The sequence below is a fragment of the Cryptotermes secundus genome, unplaced genomic scaffold (assembly GCF_002891405.2).
Source record: "Cryptotermes secundus unplaced genomic scaffold, Csec_1.0 scaffold1171, whole genome shotgun sequence".
Lineage (NCBI taxonomy): Eukaryota > Metazoa > Arthropoda > Insecta > Blattodea > Kalotermitidae > Cryptotermes > Cryptotermes secundus.
The window spans coordinates 224,385-244,860 of NW_019743669.1; the positions used below are offsets into that span (position 1 = coordinate 224,385).

Consider the following 20,476-nt stretch of genomic DNA (forward strand, 5'->3'; position numbering starts at 1 on the left):
TTGCATGCCAGCGGCTTCTGTCACAGGTCACCGGAGTCCCTACGTGGCACACATATTGCAGCTCTAAATTTCAGCTCATATTTTGAACCGTTGTTTTTCATATAAAGTAATTCTTTTGATATGAAATTAAAGAGGAAATTTGCAGGCTATCATTTTGTATATTCGCTGTCCCACTTTGAACTTCCTGCAGGAGTTGTAATATATTTGAATTCTTTGAAAAAGTTTCATTATCAACACTTGGTGCACTTGTTACCATACAAATCTACCTCTGCCTAGGGGAATTCTTATGAACTAAATATGTTAGATCGATACTGTGTGCTGTCCTGCATGAAAAGTCTATTCTCTTGAGGCATATTCTGACCAGTGCTGACTCTACATTGGAATTTGTAACTACAAGAAGATGTGGAGAATCTACAACTTTGAGATGTGATGTTGACTCTAAGAAGTGTGTTATGACTGCTAAGTAGCAAACAATAAACAGTTCACTATATGAATGGTACTGCTGTAATCCCCCTTTATCCTGTAAATATGCGTCATGCAGTCTGGTCAGCCAAGGCCAGCCGCAAGGAACAAAGTGGCCAGCTGTGTTGTGTCGTGACCAGTGGAGAATATATTTACTTCAAACTGAATCAGAACAAAGTTTTGTCAGATTCGGAAGTAGACACTGAAAATGGATGTTTGTGCTTTTCTCGATTCTGTGCTAAATGACAGAATCGAGAATAGCACAAACATCCATCAGGAGAATATGCAAAACTGTAAGGGACAAAAAAACTTCTGAATGCAATGATAATATGTAGGAATAACACAAGGAAAAGCTCAATTGTCAATCAGAATTGAGGTAATTGAGGGACTCTCTATGAAATATGCTAATGCCATAAAACACAAAGTACCAGGTTGACATTCGTCAGACAAAACAGTGCCCCATCTAAGAAGAAGAAAATTTATAAGCAAGATTCCACCAACTGTGAAGAAATCAAAACCACAGAAATGGCATGTTGTGTGTCAAAAACTGTGTAATTGTGTGACGCGTGTGACGTGGAGCTCTTGTGTGAAATGTTTTCATGACTAACACACCCAGATGAACTTCTAAGGTAATATGATACTGTAACGTGTTCTGCTACTGAAAACGCCGTTCAGATTGTTAATTGGTTTATTTAACAACCTACAAGTCTTGGCTACAATTAAGTATAACACTGTTATGGGTTTACACGCTTTACAAACCTTACACAATATTGTATTCACTCTATCTTCAGTAGTTTTCACGTATTTATTACATGGGAGCTATACAAGTGTCACTGTATTACACACACCCAATTACTTCTCTTATGAGCCAAGCATCTGCTTCTCACACTATCACTTCTAATCACACGTTCTGGTATTCTTCTTTCTGCTACAACTGAACTCAGCGACTGTTCCAATTCAACTGTCTACGGCGACGACTACATTTCAACTGTCTTCGGCGGCTGCTGCATTTTAACTGTGTCACTCCTGATCACACACTACTAACTAACTGCTGAATAGTGTTTGCTGCTCCTTATTTAGCCTCAGCACGGACAACACAGAAAACAGTTAGTAATAGGTACCACTGTTGCCTGACACTGCGTTTACAGTTTGCCTAGCAGCACTGTCGAGAGTTGTTTACTGCAGTGTAGCAACTGCAGTATCCCTTGGTAACAACACAGTCACTCTTTTGCCACGTCACCGCGGGGGAGGGGGTGTTTTACCAAGCGTTGCGTGGTAATGGAAGGGGTGGGGGTATGTGACGTCACACTGCTCCCTTCTAAAGGTTGTTTGTCCCGAATAGCCTAACCGTACATCCCTGTTCCTTTTTCTTCCCATTGCTGTGCTTGCTGTGTCTCCTGTTCTTTCAGCTACTCCTCTTGCAGCAACTATTCTCCGTTTTTACATCCTGGTGTCATTCCTATTATTCCTAATTTTTATAGGCTTACTGTGCCAAAAAATAATTTTAAAGCAATGTGGATCAATACATCGATTCAATATACGTTTCTGAGCATAGTGTGAAAATTAGAAAAACAAAACTCCAGTTTTTCCCAATTTATTACACTTTAAGTGAAATGTTGCACTCTCTGGTTTAAATATCCTCCAGCATAGGAGTTGAGTAGGAATTTAAATGCTCACTGGCAGTGAAATATGTATATAAAATTTTTTCTCGTTGCTTTGTTAACAGCTCACTAGAGGTAAAAGGTAAAGGTATCCCTGTGCTTAATTAATTAATTAGTTAAGCACTACACCATGAAGACATGGGGGAGTGGATGTATAGACCCACGTTTTCTTGACCTTGGCACTAGTTGGAGGTGAGTGGTCAGCTTCCCCCCTCAGCCACTTTACCTCCTGAGGAAGAACCCACGGTATCCACTGGATAGGAGGTTGGGTGAATCCCAGAACCAGTCTGGACAACATGGAAAAGTGAAGAATCTTTCCCCCACTGGGACTCAAACTCCTACCCCACAGCTGTCCAGCCCATAGCCAGCTGCTCTATCAACTGTGATATCCCAGCTCCCCACTCACTAGACATTACTTTTCTGAATAGCGCTCATGTTATGACTGGTTTTCCACTTCCACCTGGTGGCAGAGGAATGATGCATATGAGTCAACATTTACATTTCGAAGGTTACCATCTTCTGGGATGTGACACTGTAAGGTCTGGTTGAAGTTTACAAGTGTTTCAAAGGAATGTGTTGCTTCTATCTGCAGTATAGAAGAGTAGCCTTGAAAAACTGAGGTACCAGACCAATGGCATCGATTCCAGAAAACATCACCACCACCACCATGGAAATTTCAAATCTCAGCTATTTCCATTTCATTTGGCTTCCCATACTATGACTCTCAGGTCTCCCCTCACCTTAGTCTTATCTCACACCCTGTTTAAATTTCAGTTTCTCTCCACAGCATTTTATGGTCATAGTAATTAATTGTCATGTCACTCTGGAGGTGAGAAGTCATCCATGAACAGCTTTGTCAGTTTTGTCACGGTTATACAAGTAGCAGTCACACATTCCTGTCTTCCCCTAAACTCAGTCATGTCTTGTGTATATGTCCCATAGAGTCTCCCAGCTTGGAGAACTTCATCCCATGCTCTTTGTGTTTCTTTGGTGTATACTGTTTGAAGATTACTCCTACCTTTGAACAGCACATTGATTTTATCAACTACTAAATGTTCAGTTGGAGAGTGATATTTAGCAAATGCATCATTGAGCTCATTATATGTGGTTCTCATCTTCTATAATTGAACATATTTCCATTTGTCTCGCCAGGTTCATTTTTGTCATCACTAAAGCGTAGACATGTGGATATATGAAAGAATCTACCTCATTTCATTGTGCTTTTTTAAAAGACCATGAACATTTGTCTAGTATGGCCACTAATCTTTCAGGATGTCCCTCTGTTTGTGCTCCATCTGCACAGTAATAGATGAAAAGAAATACATTTCCTGTCTAGTAACACCAGGCATTGGTGAAGTCCTACATGAAATGTGTCCAAGTTTTGCTGTTTGTCTCTTCCACCAGCAAATGCATAATTTCAAGGAAGCAATAATGAAAACACCATGTATAGAATCCTTAATAATATGGGGTACCTCATTTTAGCTCAACCCATTCAGACCCCTCTAATCCTATGGATAACATGTGCAGAAGGTCAGTCCATTGTGTAGAGTTTATCTGGATAATGTCTACTTTTTTGTCACTGTCAGTATATGTGACACTTAGAGCAGAGGAAATATCTTTGTCTTCTGATAATTGATCATAAACATTTGTGTCCAGAATCAGTTCTTATGCTATATCATGCACACAGAAGAAAATAAAATGCATCACACATTTCTTAGTTTAAATCAGGGACTTATGGTCTTAGCAAATGTTGTGCCCTGCCCATTCAATAAATAAAAAAAAAAAAAAGATATGTGTAGTGATAGCCATACATTGGATGTGACTCAGGGTATGAAACTGAATTAGTAAGTGGAAAGTGGATGTCATGCCATGAAATTACATACACATACACATATAAATTCATTGGTTCTGATAAGATTAATATTATCAGAAACTGTTTCTGATAACATCTGACAAAGGCAACATTTGTCAAAAGAAGTGTTTATGTAGCCTTATTTCCTTCTTGGAACACAGGTGGGCTTTGACACAGCAAGTGATAAAATTTTCTGATTAAAAAGCAGATTTGTCTGTCAAAACATTCTCCCAATTTGGCTCCATGCAACTTCTTTCTATTCCTAGCTGCAAAACCACTGCTGAAATGTATGCATTTTTGGTCAATGGAGAAGGTCCAGCAACATGCATCACATATGTGAAAAGGTACGTCAGAAGGCAACTTCTGGAAATGCTTAAAATGTAGCAGAAAATAGTAGTTTTATATATAGCTGCCAAAAGAAGCACTTTGAATGGGACAGCAGCAATTCATTGTCTTATATACAGAATCATTCCTGAAACTGTTAAGCCGCACTGCATGCTGTGCTGTGGTAACAGTGCAGCTGGTCACAGCTTGTAGAGTGTCATGCGGTTTTGTTTTATAACAGAATAAAAGCCCTTGACAGGTGTGATACATTTCAACCATATCAACAGCATCATGAAAATAAAAAACATGACTCCTCCCACCATTGCAGCAGTAATACCAAGAATAAACCACGATGAAGATATATTGTGCTGCTTGCCAGAAACTATGTGTGAAGTGGTCCTGTTCCTTAGACCTGTTGTATGTTGTTGGCTGCTCACTGTAGTAGTTCCAGTTACTGGTAGATCTGTAGCTTCACCAGAGAATTCAGTTGTTGAATTCTCTATTATTCCAGTTGATTTTTCCAGCTACCAGAATAATAGCCCATGTTAAATAAATCCATCATTGTTTTATAATATCATTGTCAAAACACAATTGTATTTGGTTACGATTTTCCATTTCTGTAATGACTGCTATCAAATGTATAGAAATTTAGACACTGAGCTCCCTCTGCACTAAAACCCTGATTACCTGTTCTAAACTGAACCAAAGGGTGATCAGAGAACCAAACAGTTAGATAATATGAATAACATTGCAAACATGGATAAAGTATCTACACAGCTTGGTTCACAAGCCTATTATGAAACAGTAGCATGTAAATAATATTTAGTTGGTAATAACAATATCAGAAAGAAATTTGGAACTAAACTTAAATGAAAAAGTTATACACACCATGTAAAATCTTAAAATTTGTTATTTAAAGAAGCATTATGGGGGCTGAAGTCAAGTCACATAACACAAATATCAGATAATTGAGACTCTACTGTACTTCAGAAATGAGGGTGCATCATTGTCAGTGACAGACCATTATGTCATCATTAGAAAGTTACTAAGTTCTGTTTTCAACTAATTTTTGGTATTCGTATGTTGGTGGGAAACTCAGACACACGTTCCTTCTGTAAGGTTGTCTACATAAGTTGTCATGTGCTCTTCATCATAAAATACTCATAGATGGACTGTACTAGAAGCTACAGCACAAGACATTATGTCTCTACCTATTACTGTATTGCAGTGTAGTGATTAATTCTTATGTTACTCTTGTTTTTTTTAAGTGTACGTTAAGTCTGAATCTCTTGGTACTTAGGCCACAAATGGTTCATTGTAATAGGGCTGGATGATAGATGAGAGAAATGGAGCATCTAATGGGGTGAGAATTGGCAGGGGAAATTAAAGTAATTTGAGGAAAGCACTCACTGGCTTGTCTCCAGTGACCCAGGTTCGGTACCACTAGAGTTCATGAGGGATGAAGTGGCATTGCAGGGCCTCTTAGGTTATGTAATGATGCCTTTTTGCTGCTTAGGTTACAAACTGTTGAGTTTTGTTGCAGGGGTTAACACTTCCCCTTTGTGTTCATGAGATCCCTGACCCAAAATATTTGGTATCCTGATTGAGGATTTATGTGATTTTTCTCAGTTCCTGCAGACCACAGTTGCATTCTTTACTATTGCTAGTAGCAGCTGCCCATCATTCTCATTTCAGTGCTACTGGTATGTGAAAGAACATCGTCATGTAAACCAAAAACCCATCAGTTTTGTTGAAATTAAGGAAAAAATAAAGTCACATGTGAGATTTGGAATAATCCATCTTCTCAACATCTTTCCAAAACAACTGACTGAATGATTGACTGACCATCCAACCAATCAACTTACATTGGAACCTGAAGATTCAGTAATGCCTAAAGAAAAGGCTGTTATTGGATCGAACCAACAGTCAAACTGGAGTGTCATACATAAGAGAAGTAAAAGAATCCTGTTTTCTTAATTACCATTCCATGAAGTTGTGTGAGTGGTGTAGAGATAAATCTCACACATTCTTAAATAAGCTGGAGGCGAGAATGCTTTACTTCTGAGGAAAAAGTCCCTAATATCAAAGAGGTAGAAAGCATGGTGGAACCCAGAGTTGTTATGGATAGATGTAAGGAAGGATACACTTCCTCTCTGAATCTTCACCCCCTTAGTGTACCCACCAAGCTGTTGTGAAGAAGAAGAAGAAGAAGAAGAAGGATAAACAATCGTTAAACAGTTGGTACACTAGTAATCAGTCACTAGGCTGACTGGTGTGAAAAATTGCTGAACTGTTTTATATATATATATATATATAGTGTCATACCAGTAATTTTGCCAACTTCAGGGCTTCTTGCAGGGCTCCAAACAGGCCCTGAACACCATCATGGTCAGACACGTAGAAGAACAGGCCCCCAGTTGCACTTGCCAGCTGCTGGAGGTCATCTAGCGGTGCTGCCTCTCTGTGAGGAACAAATAGTTAGCACTTACGAATGTAACTGTGTCCTAATAATAGGCATGATGAGGTCTTTTTTTATTGTGGTTTTTTGGGTTAAGACACTGAAATTTGGTAGGTAGTTATCAAGATTTGGAGAAATCTGCTGCCTCTGTCTTTAGGGTATATGGAGGCAGCAGGTTTCTCCAAAATGTTGCTAACCACCAACCAAACTACATGGTATTATAACCCACAAGAACACAATCTTAATTTTGACCACTGAAACCTCAGATTTTTTTTAAACCTTTTTAGGCTGTTTCATGACCCTGCAGAGCACCTATTAAATTGATATGTCACCTATCTGTTTGTGCACGTGAAACAACTCGAGAACCACTGAACAGATTTTCAAAAAGCTTCATATTGGGTGCCTTTCATAAATTTGTGGACACATTACAATTTGGGTTAAAATTGGACAAATAAAAACACTTTACATGAAGACCTTCACATGTTTCTGCATGTATTTCAAGTGTAACTCAGAAGTACAGCAATACCTCGCATAGTCTGGATTCACTATAGTCCAGATTGAAAATTTCAAAACAAACTAAATTTTAATTGATCAAAATAAAAAAGAAGTTATAAAAAATTAGTACACAAAATTATTTTTAATACATAAATCGGGTTTTTCCCTTTATACAGTCAAGTCTCTTTTTGTGTGGTTTATTTTTATGTGGTTTTAAAGTTATGCAATACTATACCTTTTTTAAATTTTTTCTGGGGTTCCCCATAATATATGTATGTACCTATGCTCAGGTCATTTGTTCTTGAGCTCTGACAGCTGTCGCTGGAGGAGGTGGGGAGAGCACTACTTCAACGGACTTTTGAAAGAGCTACAACATCAGAAACATCATTGAAAATATAGGCGAGGCATGACATGAATTAACGGCAAGCAATATGAGGGCAGTATGGAAACATATCATACCACATTGTGCAAATGATTTAATTGGTTTTGAAACTCATTTTGCTGAAGTCAGTAATAACATAGTGGAAATTGGACAGCAGCTTGGTTTCAATGAGTTAGATTCCGTCAACGTAGTTGAGTGCATCACATCAAACACTAATGAACTAGATCAGCGATGGCGAACTGGCGGCCCGCGGGCCGGATACGGCCCACAACTTGATTTACTCCGGCCCCCCGCCAAGTCTCAGGTTTATTTTCAAAAATCTTAACTTCACAGCTGTATTGGCATAGAATTCAGTTTTTAATAGGACGTTTCATTAGCTTACAGCATTTTTCAATTGACTGTATACGTTCTTACCGAGTTGGACAGTTCAAACTGTTTTCTAATAACTGTGTTCATGTCATGGAAATTCCAAGTCCCCCAACCCAACTTCTGTAGGGAGATGACACTGAAGGGAAGACCGTAGTGGTGAAGGATTTATGACACCTTCAAAATAATAACCATTCCCAGCTTGCTCGCGGGGATGGGATGTTTACCGTTTCTCTCGGCATCCTGGCCTTTGTTAAGTGCCAGTTTTAGCAGAAATGTCTCCCAGTTAGTGCGATTTTAGAAAGTGAAGTGTGATTACGGAGTGTGAGTGTAGAACTGTTTTTCAATTAAAATTGTGTTTGAAGTTATTGTAAGTGATACAGCATGTCAAATAGTAAATTGAGAAAAGTTGATAGCGAAAATAGGGCGTTCAAATCTGAGTGGGAACATGACTATTTTTTTATATTAAATAAAGACCACAAGCCACAGTGTTTAGTATGTTTTCAAGTGCTAGCAGTTTTAAAGGAGTACAACCTAAAGAGGCATTACATGACAAATCATAAACAGAAGTTCGGAAAACACTCTTGTGAATCAAGGAAAGTAGTCTGCGATCAGTTAAAGAAAAAACTTTTCCAGCAGAAATCTCTTTTTACCAATGAAACAAAACAACAAGAAGAAGCTTTGCTGGCTTCTTATTTCGTGACATATGAATTAATGAAAGCTAAAAAAGCGTTAAGTGATGGTGAATTAATTAAGAACTGTGCGATAAAGATGGCAGAAGCTTTCAATGAAAATAAGGTAGGAAACAAATTTCAAACAGTGCCCCTTTCAAAACAGACTGTTACTAGGAGGCTGGAAGATATTAGCAACCAGATATCTAATAATGTGAAAGACATTATCGCTAATTGTTCCTATTTCTCAATTGCTCTCGACGAAAGCACAGATGTTTCGGATACTAATCAGTTGCTGATATTTGTTCGTGCAATTAAGGAAGATTTTACAATTTTCGAAGAGTTGTTAAAAGTGTGCTCTTTACACAGCACAACTAGAGGTGTCGATATTTTTAACGCTGTTAAGAGTGCAGTGGAGGAATTCGGTGGTTTTGAAAAATTGTCCTCCATAGTAACAGATGGCGCTAAATCAATGACAGGGACAATAAGCGGTTTTGTTGGATTTTTAAGACAGAATCAAATTACTGTACCTACCTTGCATTGTATTATACATCAGGAGGCTCTATGTGCCAAATCAATTAAACTGTCTACCACCATGGCTACTGTCACAAAAATTACTAATTTGATCAGAGGAGGAAATCGATCACTCACTCACAGAAAATTTCTGACCCTCTTGGAAGAAATGGATTCTGCTTACGGGGACCTGCTTCTGCACACTGAAGTAAGATGGTTAAGCCGTGGGAAATGTCTGGTACGGTTCTTTGAACTCCGTCATGAAATAGCAACATTCCTAAGAGAAGAGGTTACGAATTCTGCTGAACTGCAGAATGATCTCGAAGACGTCGAATTCTTGAGAAACTTGGCCTTTCTCACCGATATCACTCAACACTTGAATGTCCTGAATCTGCAATTGCAAGGCAAGAAGCAGACAATATGTCAGATGGTTGGCTTTGTTGACAGTTTCCGTAAAAAGCTACATTTATTTAAGTCTGCATTGGACAAAAATAACCTTCTACATTTCCCTTGCTGTCGGAAACTCTCAGAAGAAGAAGAATGCTTGGAGTTTAGGGACTACACTGAAATTATTGAAGATTTGTCTTCAGAGTTCGACCGACGATTTAACGATTTTGAAAGCTTTCGACCTGATATTTCTTTATTCAGTAATCCTATACATTGTGATATAGAATCTCAGCCAGGTCATCTGCAATTAGAGCTTTGTGAACTTCAATGTGACCCATCCTTAAACACATCTCAGGTTACTGGAATTGACTTTTGGAAACTGCTTTCACCAGAACGTTACCCACTGTTACGAAATTGGGCTCTCAAACTTTGCTCTGTTTTTGCAAGTACTTACATATGCGAGACAGCGTTTTCATCGCTGAAGCATGTAAAGTCTAAGAACGGGAACAGACTTTCAGATGTCGTGTTATCACATATTCTTCGAGTGGCAACCTCACAATTAGAAGTGGATTTTATATCATTGGTTTCCAGTTTTATGAAACCACAGTGCTCTCATTAAAACAGTGTGTATATGGGGATTTAGGTATAATCATTAGACCATAAAAACTATGATTGAAAGCCTTTTGTGCTCATCCCTGCTGAAAGAGGAATTTGTGCTGTTTTATGGTAAGTAATTGCAAATTTCAAGGCATTTTATTTTTCTTTCTTAAATTAGAATTGCATTTTTCCCCGGCATATATAAAACTAAACATAAGGCATGATCTGGCCAGTGTTTCTTTAAGAAAAAAATGCTCTGGGGGTAGAAGTGATAGAAGGCAATAAAATCGATTGGTGAAATTTTCAATATCGGCTTAATATTATTGGTGCAACGTAAAATTTAAATACATAGGTTTAAATGCACTTGTTTTTACACGGGTTATGACTGATTCAGTTTGGGGGGCAATACTCCCCGACCACTCTTCTGAAAGAAACACTGTATCTGGCCCCTGATGGTGTTCTATAAACTAAATTTGGCCCTCGAGATGTATTAGGTTGGCCAACGCTGAACTAGATAATGAAACACTTATTAACATAGATGAAGAACGGGAGGATGACTTAGACAATGACGACCACGATGACTGTGTTGAAGTGCCTGCACAAGATTTAACAGCTGAACAACTATAAAAAATTATTGGAATGGTTGAAACATTGTCAGAGCATATTATGGAAATTGATCCCAATATTGAACATAGCCTTACAGTTCGCTGAACGATAAACAATGCAATTCGTTGCTAGAAAGAAGTGTGTGTGAAGAGAAAAGGCCAAAGAAGAAAAAATGCGAAAAACATGAATTTTTTAAAATTATTTCTAATAAAGACATTTGAATTTATTAGTCGCGTTTTATTTATTGAAAAGCTGATAATTCTTTTTTGAACCAATTATCGTTTTTTGTATGTATTTAGTTCCTCAAATAGTCCTTATTTTTTGAACCAATTATCGTTTTTATATGTATTTAGTTGCTCGATTAGTCCGGTTTCAAACAGTCCGGGATATTGGTGGAACCAATTACCCAGACTCTGCAAGGTATTGCTATATTTATTGGAATGAAGAATTTTTCAAATAAATGTTGTAGATGAAGGGCACATTTTATGTCATAAACACTTGTCTGTACATCTTAGTGTGTTTGAGATAAACAAAAGAGGGAATGTTTATAGATTTCCTATCTTGTGGATTCACTACTTGAACATTGATATTCTGAAGTGAAGATTATCAAACAATCAACAGTAGTTTTCTGAACACTTACAAAGTCTTCTTGATTCTTGATAACAGTTAAACAAAGCTTCCCTTTACTTGAATTCATAGATCAACATGTATATAAACATGAATAGTAGAGTGAATTTACCGACTACACAACACATTTTTATTATCACATTATCACTACATGTTTCGACCTTAAGAGGTCATATTCAGGTGTATGAACACGGCTGTATAATTACATGAGGTCACATTTACTTTTCACACATTCGACCTTGTATCTTTTCCAGACTTACGCCCACTTATATATCAAGTTCTTTTTACAAAACACAGGTTAAAATTATTATTATTCTAATTTACTTATTAAAAGTTAAATGTTCGTGAATCGAGGTTCAATTCATGTCACTGGTTACACTTTCACTTGTTTTTCAGTCTCATTTTTACTTACGCTCACTACTGTATCTAGTTCTTTTTAAACTAGTTTAATTATTATTATTGTTAAAAATTCATTAATTGAAGTTCAACTTATGTTATTAGTTACGCTTTCACTTGTTTGTGAAGTCTCACTGTTCTTCCGCGTTCCTTGATGTTGCTGGATCTGTTATGATCATAACTAATAACATAAGTTGAACTTGTGTAGTCGGTAAATTCACTCTACTATTGATTAAACACACAACAGGATGCAAGAAATTATTAAAATTATATATAAACATATTTAATTAAAACTTCAGTGACTCACCTGCCAGAGTCTTTTACTCTCAATCAAATTAAGTCAGTCTGCATGAAAATAAAAGCTTCTGCTATTCCAGCAAAATATCACAATTAAAGAAAAAGGAAACAGAAGAAATACTTATGCTTTTTAGTGTATTGTTTTATTTCAGTATGACTTCCAAGCATATATTAACCTTTAACGATCGAAGTGCCCTGATCGTGCCAGTGATGAGTATGGTCGTTGTGGCCAAAGTACCCCGTTTTGGCCAGTCGGGCATTTAAACTCAGTTAGGGGAAGCACGCGCACACGCCGCTAGTAGAAGCACATGCACAGTCCTAAATATTTATTTTTCAATGTAATGATTAACAGACAGTCTTGAGTAAAACCATAATAGAGGAATTAAAATGATACCTAAGTGAACAACAGCAAAAAAAAAAAAAGAATATACATATGAGTTATGCCCAAACTCATCCACGAGCCAGTACTTTTATTGCAGATTAATGTGTTAAAAATATATAGTAAAATTCGATGTATATACTTTTTTGTTGTTATCTGCTTGATGTATATATAGGCTGAAATGAAACTACAGTATTCGATTTCACTATGAATGCACAGAAAACAGATCACACTCTGTATCTCAGCCACGATGCAACTGTCTCTTCACGACCCTAGAAAGGGCAATAATCTCTTGCAGCTATTACAGAAGGTCTTAGCACTGAAGAAGGGGCCCCTCTAGCTTTCTCTTGAATAGTCATTCTTTCAATCTTCTATCAAAAGATTCGAAAATCCGAAGAGTGTAAGCAGTGCTAGCAGAAGACCAAATGATTTTATTGCTTCCATCTGTTTTATGACACCAGGGACTGCTAAAATTTGTCAAGTGTTACAAGCAGGACTGATTTTATAATGCAGAACAACTCTGTGAAGGACTTAGGAAACCATTTTTGCAGTACACATCAAAATTAAAAGGAAAAATTGAAAATAAAGTATAACTCTTTGTATAAAAGTTTTCAAATCATCTGTTATAATATGCGACACTATGTTCTTTGCTGATACAAACAAAGTTAATGCCATCGATTTATCATAAAAATTGAGTTAGATACAGCATTTTTAAACAGTGCTTAAAATTGTTTAAGCGCCATAACAGGAATGGACGTTTAAATGCAGAGTAGCAACAGGTATTGAAACGTGCACCAGCAATGGGCATTTAAATAAACTCCGACCAGCTCAAGCTTACCATCATTTCAGAAGTCCATCTTTTAAAGGTTAAACATGTTATGCAGGGAGATCGAAAAGTCGTGCACATCAAACTAAAAGTTATTATAAATTGTATTGCAGTTAATATAATTATATCTCCTACCATTAGCTGGCACTGTAGGAGTACTAATGAATAGAAACGTTATCTGTCATGTATCGGTCATACGACGTCTGCAGTATAGCTTTGTTTATTGTGTGACAGACATGTCATTTTCCAAAGAACAACGAGTTTTCATGGAATTGAAGAGTTTGATCGGGTTTTATTCACTGACGAAGCGTGGTTTCACCTTAGTGGCTACGTGAACATTCAAAACAATAGGATTTGGTCATCTGAAAATCCACATATGTTACATGAAAAGCCCTAGCACTGTCAGAAAATTAGGATGTGGTGTGCTGCATCACGTCGTCGAATAGTGGGCCCAATTTTCTTTGAACAGTCCAGTGTACCAAGACGACATTACACAGTTTATTGTGCTTCTTGAAGTTGATGAACATGGGTGTTGGTTGCAGCAAGATGGTGCCACATGTCACACATCTAATGAAACCATGCAGTTCTTGCGCGAGTTTTTCGGTGACCATCTCATTTCGAAAGGATTGTGGCCCCCGCATTCGCCCTATTTGTCACCCGCAGATTTTTTCCTTTGGGGGTACCTCAAAGGAATTGTCTGTAAAACATTCCGCATACACTGGATGACCTCAAGAGGAACATTACAACGGTGATTAACAGCATCAGTTTACAGGTGCTCCACAAAGTAGCCTCAAACATGGTAAAAAGAGCTTGCGCATGCTTTGCTGAACCGGGAAGCCATTTCAAGCATATGTTGTGAAGACATGATTTGATTTTGCTTCCATTTTGAATATTTATCAGTGAATGGCAAATAGTTGGATGCAGATTTGAATCATAGTCATCATGGTCTTAATTATTCAGTTTATCTAAAGTAAGTTTACTCTTGAGTCACAGAATATGACTTCCCTTTTTCACATATACAGTTTCTTCTCTTATAAGGAATTTCAGTAGTATGGATACTGTATGCTTTGGGGGCACACAGTAACATAGTTGGTTGAGGCACTGTGCTACAAGCTGGAAGGTCGTGAGTTCGATTCCCAGTGAGGGCATTGGATTTTTCAATTGACTTAAACCTTCCAGCTCCACTATGGCCCTGGGGTCAATTCAGTCTCTAACAGAAACGAGTTCCCTGGAATCTTCCTGGGTGTAACAGGCGCCTAGCATATAAGGCTGACAACTTCACTGCCATCTGTGAGCCAACTGTCTAGTAAAAGTGTGGCATCCTGGACCTCTCACAACCCTATGGGCCTCCAGGGTCTCTTACTGAGATCGCTTCACCTTTTACTGTCTGCTTTTATGGTAGTATTTCTACTTTACCTTCTGACAAATTGATACTAAAGTATTATCCTGCAAAGCACAATGTTCTTACATTATTCAGAGTATAAATGAGTATTGACAAAGACATAAATGCATACCCAAAGCCAACTGCAACAACCTTTGTCCCAGACTCTGTAACTTCAGCTTGGATGTTGCTAATGAACTGGCCAGGCTCAGTGTTCTGTCCATCTGTCACCAACACCATGATGCCATTCCTCTTCCCCAGCACCTGATAACACAGAAACAGTTGAGCAATAATCGAGGTGTTTTGAAATATGTCCTAACAAATAGGACACCTCACCTGAAGGGCTAGTCGCACTCCACACCCAATGCAGGTCTCGCCTTGACCGCTGGTAGGGATACTTCGCACTAGTCGCTCTCGTGATGTGGCATCAACCAGAGTCATTTCACTCAGCAGTTCTTCCTTTGTGCTGCAACATTTTATAGTGGTATATATATAAAATAACATGCTGATTTATGTCCAGTTTCAGATATCTGCTATTATTGTAAAACCCTAACGATTGTCATCATTGTAACCTTTTCTGAAGCATTTCAATCCAGCTCATATATTCACAGCCCACCAGTACATCTCTGAAATCAGTTTTATTATTAGCATCCCATGCAGATCCCTCGAGTGGCCTCTTCCGTTAAGGTGACTAACTTAGTTACATCTGTTGGAGCTGAAATTTCTTAATACACAATCCAGCTCGGTGGGAGCATGCAACAGTATTGACTAATTTCCATTTGTTTTGCATTTATATCACCATCATTTCATTGCTATGTTGGTACTTCATGCTATATAGCTATGTAATTTCATAGGTAAGTCTGAAGAATAGATCAAGCATTGACATAGAAACTGCAGTTCTGTTCATGAAGATCATCTGTTTGCTGTCAACATGTTCTAATGCTCTTTAGTTTGGATTTTATGTAATAAATAAAAACTAAATGTCACAGTCAAGTGGGTAGAACTTCTGCTTTGTGACAGTCTGAGGTTCAAATTCCAGCCTGAAGATATGTTGTCATGACTTAGGTTTTTGGCACCCTTTACTACAGATATGAAGCTAATGTTGCAAAGCCAATTACACCACATAAAATAAATCATGAATACTCTTTTTCTTGTATTTTGTTACCATATTAAAAATTGTTTAAAGTAAAACTTGCTGGTTCTAGTGATATATATATGTGTATATATATTGCACTTTACAGCCTACTTTGCTATCTTAATGAATAAAATTATACTTTTGAATCACCTGAGAGGGTCTCCCAAAACTTAATATGAACATTGTGCCATTAGCCATCACAACATGTTCTTTAAGATTTCCTATCAACAGTAATAAAATTACAGATATATGAACTTATAATGGACTGAGGTTGGCACCAATTAGTATATGATCTTGAAATATAGATCTCCAAAAAATATGGAACTTTTATTAAAAGGGATTTTTTATAAGGTAAGGTAACAATATCTATGTTAGGTGGGTCCCTTGTGACCATGGCATGGCACGTCCTCAGGTTGCGGATTGAGGAGATACCCTCCAGTTTTGGAGGGAAGCTCCGAATATATTGAATAAGCAGTCGCGGACAGCCGACAAGGGGTGACCCTCCAGCTTGGGGACTGGGCGTGGGGCTAACAACTCACCGTAAAAAATAAGTATGTTACGAAAACGAACACAAAGCCTCGGATCTGGGCGGATTCCTTGGATAAACGACCTAAGCTAAAGAAAATGGATATGAAATTTGACACTTAAAATGTTCGAAGTTTGTATAGGGCAGGTTTGCTCAGGGCAGTGGAAGAAGAAATCTTAAAATATAAGTTAGATTTAGCGGGAGTATAGGAGGTCAGATGGGATGGAGGTGGCATCACACCAGCAGGAGACTCTACATTTTTCTATTTAAAGGGGAATGAAAATCATGAATTAGGTTCAGGTTTTTTCATAAATAAGAGAATCATATCAGCAGTTAAAGAGGGTAAAGTTCATTAGTGATAGGATATCATATATAATATTAAATGGTCGCTGGTGTGATATCATTGTTATGAATGTTCACGCCCCAACAGAAGATAAAATTGAAGACATAAAGGATACATTCCATGAAGAACTAAAACATGCCCTAAGTACCCTATGAAAATTTTGTTAGGACATTTCAATGCCAAATTAAGGAGGGAAGACATTTTCAAATCAATGATTTGGAATGAGAGTTTGCATGAAATTAGTAATGATAATGGCGTTAGAGTAGTAAACTTTGCCACATCAAAAAATCTTACTGTCAAAAGTACAATGTTCCCACATTGTAACATCCATAAATTTACTTGGATATCTCCTGATGGGAAGATACATAATCAAATAGACCATATTTTGATAGACAGGAGACTGCACTCAAGTATACTTGATGTCCGATCATTCAGGGCAGCAGATTGTGATACTGACCACTACCTGATGGTGGCAAAGGTTAAGGAAAGACTGGCAGTGAGCAAACAGACAACAAACACACAGAGTTCATATGGAGAAGTTCAATCTCAATAAATTAAATGAGGTAGAAGGTAAAGAGCAGTATTGTGTTGATGTCTCAAATAGGTTTGCGGCTTTGAAAAAATTGGAAACTGAGGTGGATGTTAATAAAGCTTGGGAAACTATTAAAGAGAATATAAAAATGTCTGCCAAAGAGAGTCTTGGTTATTATGAAGTGAAGAAGCATAAGCCATGGTTCGATGTAGGATGCTCAAAATTATTAGATCAAAGAAAGCAGGCCAAATTGCAATGGTTACAGGATCTAAGTGAGTTAACTGGGGACAATCTGAACAATATAAGACGTGAAACCAGCTGGCATTTCACGAACAAAAAGAGGAAATATCTGAAAGGCAAAATTGATGAGCTTGCAATAAACAGTAAAAACAAGAACATTAAAGTCCTGTGTAAAGGAATAAATGACTTAAGAGGGGTTACCAGCCTAGCAGTAACTTAGTGAAGGAAGAGAATGGTGATCTGCTTGCAGATTCCCACAACATTTTGAATAGGTGGAGGAACTACTTCTCTCAGTTATTGAATGTACATAGGTTCAATGATGTTAGGAAGACAGAAATCCATACAGCTGAGCCGTTAGTACCTGATCCTAGCCCTTTGAAGTTGAAAGTTTTATTGCAAAATTGAAACGGTATAAATCGCCAGGTAGTGATCAAATTCCGGCAGAACTTATTCAAGCAGGAGGCGAAATATTACATTCTAAGATTCACAATCTAATTACTTCTATTTGGCATAAGGAAAAATTGCCTGATCACTGGAAGGAGTCTATTGTTGTACCAATTCACAAGAAGGGTGATAAAACTGACTGTAGTAATTATTGGGGGATATCACTGCTATCAACTTCATACAAAATTTTATCCAATATTCTTCTCTCAAGGTAAAGTCCTGTACATCAGCTATTCATAGACTTCAAGAAAACCTATGATTCGGTTAGGAGGGAAGTATTGTACAATATTCTAATAGAGTTTGGAATACCCATGAAACTAGTTAGGTTAATTAAAATGTGTTTAAACGAAATGTATAGTAAAGTACATGTAGGTAAACATTTGTCTGATAAATTACCTATCCAGAATGGTGTAAAAGAAGGAGATGCTTTATCACCACTCCTTTTCAACTTTGCTTTAGAATATGCCATCGGTCCTGGGAAACCAGGTGGGACTGAAACTAAATGGGACACATCAGCTGATGGCCTATGCCGATGATGTGACTCTGCTGGGTGATAATGTAGATACCATAAAGAGAAACACGCATACTTTAATTGACGGAAGTAAAGAGGTTGGTCTAGAAGTAAACGCTGAGAAAACTAAGTATATGTTGCTGTCTCGTCACCAAAATGCAGAGCAAAATCATGATATAAAAATAGGAAACAGATGTTTTGAAAATGTGGCACAATTCAGATATTTGGGAACAACGATAACAGATTGAAACCTGATTAGGAGGAAATTAAGAGGAGATTGATCTCGAGTAATGCTTGCTACCATTCAGTTCAGAACCTTTTGTCTTCTCGTCTGCTGTCCAACAGCATAATAATTAGAGTATACAACAATATAATTTTGTCTGTGGTTCTGTATGGGTGTGAAACTTGGTCTCTGACATTAAGGGAGGAACATAGACTGAGAATGTTGGAAAACAGGATGTTGAGGGGAATATTTGGACCAAAGAGAGATGAAGTGACAGGAGGGTGGAGAAAACTGCATAATGAGGAGCTTCATGACTCGTACTCTTCTCCAAGTATAATTAGAATGATCAAGTCAAGGAGAATGAGGTGGGCAGGTCATGTAGCACGAATGGAAGAGACGAGGAATGCGTATAGGATATTGGTGGGAAAGCCAGAAGGAAGAAGACCCCTGGGAAGACCAAGGCATAGGTGGGTGGACAATGTTAAAATGGATCTTATAGAGACAGGATTGGATGGTATTGATTGGATTGATCTGGCTCAGGATAGGAACCAATGGAGGGCTCTTGTGAACACGGTAATGAACCTTCGGGTTCCATAAAATGCTGGGAAATTCTTGAGTAGCTGCACCATTGGCAGCTCCTCCGGAAGGGCTCAGCTCCATGAGTAAGTAAGTAAGTAAAGTAACAATGTGGTGGTTATGCAAAAATTTTCTTTAGCTCTCATTTTCATTACTGACTATGAGCTATTGCAGCTAGCTTTGTAAAATTTGTTATGGAGCTGAATCATAAACATACCTACACAGTACATATGAAATGGTATGGTAATACCATGGTAATAAATGGGGACTTTGCAACTTTTCACGTTATATACAACAAATTTAACATAGCCAGAATCTTTATTTATATAACAAGTTGTTCATAAAATGAAATCACAATAATAATAGTAATAGATTGTAGAATTATACATCTGTGCAGTAGAAAAGTAGGCATTGTAAGTGTTTTTTGTGAGCCACAAAAGGAAACAATTCAGGTTGAACATCTTGCAAAGTAAGGGTTATATTGGGTAAGTGTAGAATTATAATTTGTCCAGCTACCCTTAGTGTAAACATTAGTATCAGATTTCATTAGAGTATGATGACGGTTTAGCAGTATTAAACATATAGGTGAATGGGGAGACTGGCATAGTCTCCCTGTTGTGTATTAATTTAAACTTTGTGCAAAATATATAAAATGACATGATTTTACAGATTGCAGGAGGAAATGCCTGCATCATTATCTTCACAAACATGACTACAAATTAGTAACATACTTCCCTGATACCACAAATCTAATCCATAATGAGGGGCACTTACGAGAATTCCACCATTCCAAGCAGAAGTCCATATGGAATACTGTGAATCCATTTACGCACAGCAGTGCCCAATTTCTGGAGTCTTTTCTGAAAATGCATCCAAAAACACACCAGTGTCCATTAACCTTTAAACACCGGACTTCTAAAATGGTGGTAAGCTTGAGCTGGCTGGAGTTTATTTAAATGCCCACTGCTGGTGCGCATTTAAATGCCTGTTGTGTGCCCGTTTCGTTGTGCGCCACTCCACCACCGCTCACTTCTTTGGGTTCTTTACTTTAATCAGTAGAGCTGGGTTCCTATCCCAGGGTCTTATAAGGGTCTGGCTCGGACAGGGCAGGAAGAACACTTCACTACAATCACCCACCTTTCGACGGTTGCACTTAGTAGTCCTTTAATCCCTTCCAGCTTTCTGCATACAACTGAATTTATTAATACTATTGATTTGAACTGTACTTATACTATTTTACGGAAGGGCCGTAGTGGTAAATTTAGT

The 20,476-nt window shown here is 37.8% G+C and overlaps 2 protein-coding genes across 3 annotated transcripts in view; one reads left to right on the top strand and one right to left on the bottom strand.

The window, feature by feature from the left end:
* Positions 1-6,011, top strand: part of LOC111874242 (cleavage and polyadenylation specificity factor subunit 1) — a 150,656-nt gene extending 144,645 nt beyond the window's left edge. Inside the window, exon 26 of one of the 2 annotated variants that reach the window (XM_023869575.2) lies at positions 5,995-6,011. The gene's annotated coding sequence lies outside the window, so the exon portion shown is untranslated. Of the gene's footprint in view, positions 1-4,241; positions 4,321-5,994 lie in introns of those variants that run through there. The other variant, XM_023869574.2, reaches the window with a different exon arrangement.
* LOC117283075 overlaps positions 4,458-20,476 on the bottom strand; it is a 23,691-nt gene continuing 7,672 nt past the window's right edge. The window contains exons 2-6 of the mRNA XM_033755388.1: positions 19,985-20,070; positions 15,017-15,146; positions 14,814-14,944; positions 6,625-6,760; positions 4,458-4,823 (exon numbers count right to left, since the gene is read on the bottom strand). Coding sequence (XP_033611279.1) covers positions 4,500-4,823; positions 6,625-6,760; positions 14,814-14,944; positions 15,017-15,146; positions 19,985-20,070 — 807 coding nt within the window. The 3' untranslated portion in view covers positions 4,458-4,499. The remainder of the gene's footprint in view (positions 4,824-6,624; positions 6,761-14,813; positions 14,945-15,016; positions 15,147-19,984; positions 20,071-20,476) is intronic.